General features: G+C 41.6%; 1 gene segment (V, D, J or C); it reads left to right on the plus strand.

The window, feature by feature from the left end:
- Positions 1–1,678: 1,678 nt before the first annotated feature.
- On the plus strand, positions 1,679–2,185 carry LOC134482293 (T-cell receptor alpha chain V region PHDS58-like). The segment is given in 2 exon segments: positions 1,679–1,727; positions 1,848–2,185. Coding segments are annotated over 2 exon segments (384 nt in total).

Here is a 2,185-nt window from a genome sequence, read left to right on the forward strand (position 1 = left end):
TGTGTGTGTGTGTGTAAGTACCTTCATCAGTCAGCCTACCTTCACCTACAGACTGCCAATTCTCCAGTCTATTGTTTCTTTGGTGGTGAATCATCCCATACAGCCCAGACCAAATGAAGATGACATTTTGCTGTCTCTTTTCAGTATTGAATTGTCATTATGGGTTATCTAAAGTCAGTGAATATTCACAATTCTGATTAAAACAGATAAGTTTGCGTCATTTTTAAGGCAAAGATTCACATTTTAGACTACTATTTTTCATTTGTCTTCCTCCTCACATCTTGACCAATTTCACCAAAGTAACTTTCTTATATTCCACCAGAACTTTCCTTGATTGTATGCTCAGGAAGGCTTCTAAAGGCCAGCCCATGGAGATTATCCTGAATATGTCTGCATAACTAATGGCTATGATAGGGTTACACACAGGGAGAGGGCATTGCATCTGACTTGTAAGAGCATATGTGGACTTCATTCTGTAAGAAGGGATATGCAAGCAAACACCGTTAATGAATTGTTTGTTCTGGGTTAAACAAGGTATGGGTGAGGAAGAATGGGGAAGAGGGTGGGAAAGAGAGGGAGAGAGAATTTGAATTGAGTAGAATTGCAAGACTATTGGCCTATTGGTCCTGGCATCTTCAAATTCTCTCTAGTAAAGTGAGAATTGGAGATACACACACACACACACACACACACACACACACACACACACACACACACAAAGAGAGAGAGAGAGAAAGAGAGAGAGAGACAGAGCTCAGACACAGAAGAGAGAGAGATAGAGAGACAGACAGAGAAGAGACAGAGAGAAAGACAGAGATAGAGAGAGAAACTCAGAGATAGACACACACATACACAGGGACAGAGAGAGAGAGAGAGAGAGAGAGAGAGAGAGAGAGAGAGAGAGAGAGAGAGAAATGGAAAGGAAATCTCAGATCAAAGAGCCATCTGGCCAGAATAAACTTCAAATTGATTTCTATTGTTCTGGTTCTCTATAAAAACTCTAATAAGAAAATAATGGGGAAGGCAGTTTTTTTTTCTGGCTGCCCAGATTGAACATAATACACTTTAAAGACTCAATTTCTGGGTTTTGACTGTATGACAGGCAGCACGATTGCTTACAGCTTCCTGCTTTTATACCCAAGTGATAATAGGCCCAAAATATAATGTTTTATCATATGTTTTTCTAAAGAAAATGACGTTTTTTTCATTAGGTTAAAATTCAACATAGCATAGATTCGTAAAATGAAGTGAGCTCTAGACAGAACACAGATTTGCTTCAAAGATTCAGTTTCCACTGCCCACCAGAGGGCGACATTGCACAGACTAGACACTCCATATATGAAGTGACCCCCAACCCCCAACCCCTCCTCTTTAAACTCAGTCCCTCCCTGAATCAGGCTGAGTTCCTAGAGTATCTGACAACTGAAGACAATCAGAGGCCAGAAAGAAGTTCCAAGAACCAGGACCACTTTTGCAGGTCTTTTATTTTATTTTATTTTTTTTAGTTTTATTTATTTATTTATTTTTTTAGAATTTTAGAATTTTAGAATTTTACCTAAAACAGGAAGGTGTCTAGTCAACCTTGTGACAAACTGTCTCCAATAACTGGGAACTGAATCCACTTTCCTGCGAGAGCCAAGCTTTTCCAGAAAGGCACCTGAGCTGTTTCCAGTGCTCAGCCATGCTCCTGGTCCTCATCTCACTCCTGGGGATACACTTTTTCCTGGGTGAGTCAAATATCCTGACAGTTGTAGATGCACACAACTGCTTTTCTCACTTAATTTTAGTAAGAATATTCTTCTTTATGAAGCCTGTATCACAATATGGATTTGTCATTGATTTTGCAGGAGGTGTCCAAACACAGACAGTTTCTCAGTCCGATGCCCATGTCACTGTCTTTGAAGGAGACTCCGTGGAGCTGAGATGCAAGTACTCTTATGGTGCAACCCCTTACCTTTTCTGGTACATCCAGCACCATGGCCATGGCCTCCAGTTTCTTCTCAAGTACTATACAGGAGACCCTGTGGTTCATGGTATGAACGGCTTTGAGGCTGAATTCAGCAAGAGCAACTCTTCCTTCCACCTGCGGAAAGCCTCTGTGCACTGGAGCGACTCGGCTGTGTACTTCTGTGCTCTGAGTGCACAGTGTCAGGGGCTGCAGGGGGAGCTGATCACAAACCCGTAA

The sequence above is a fragment of the Rattus norvegicus genome, chromosome 15 (genome assembly GCF_036323735.1).
Source record: "Rattus norvegicus strain BN/NHsdMcwi chromosome 15, GRCr8, whole genome shotgun sequence".
Lineage (NCBI taxonomy): Eukaryota > Metazoa > Chordata > Mammalia > Rodentia > Muridae > Rattus > Rattus norvegicus.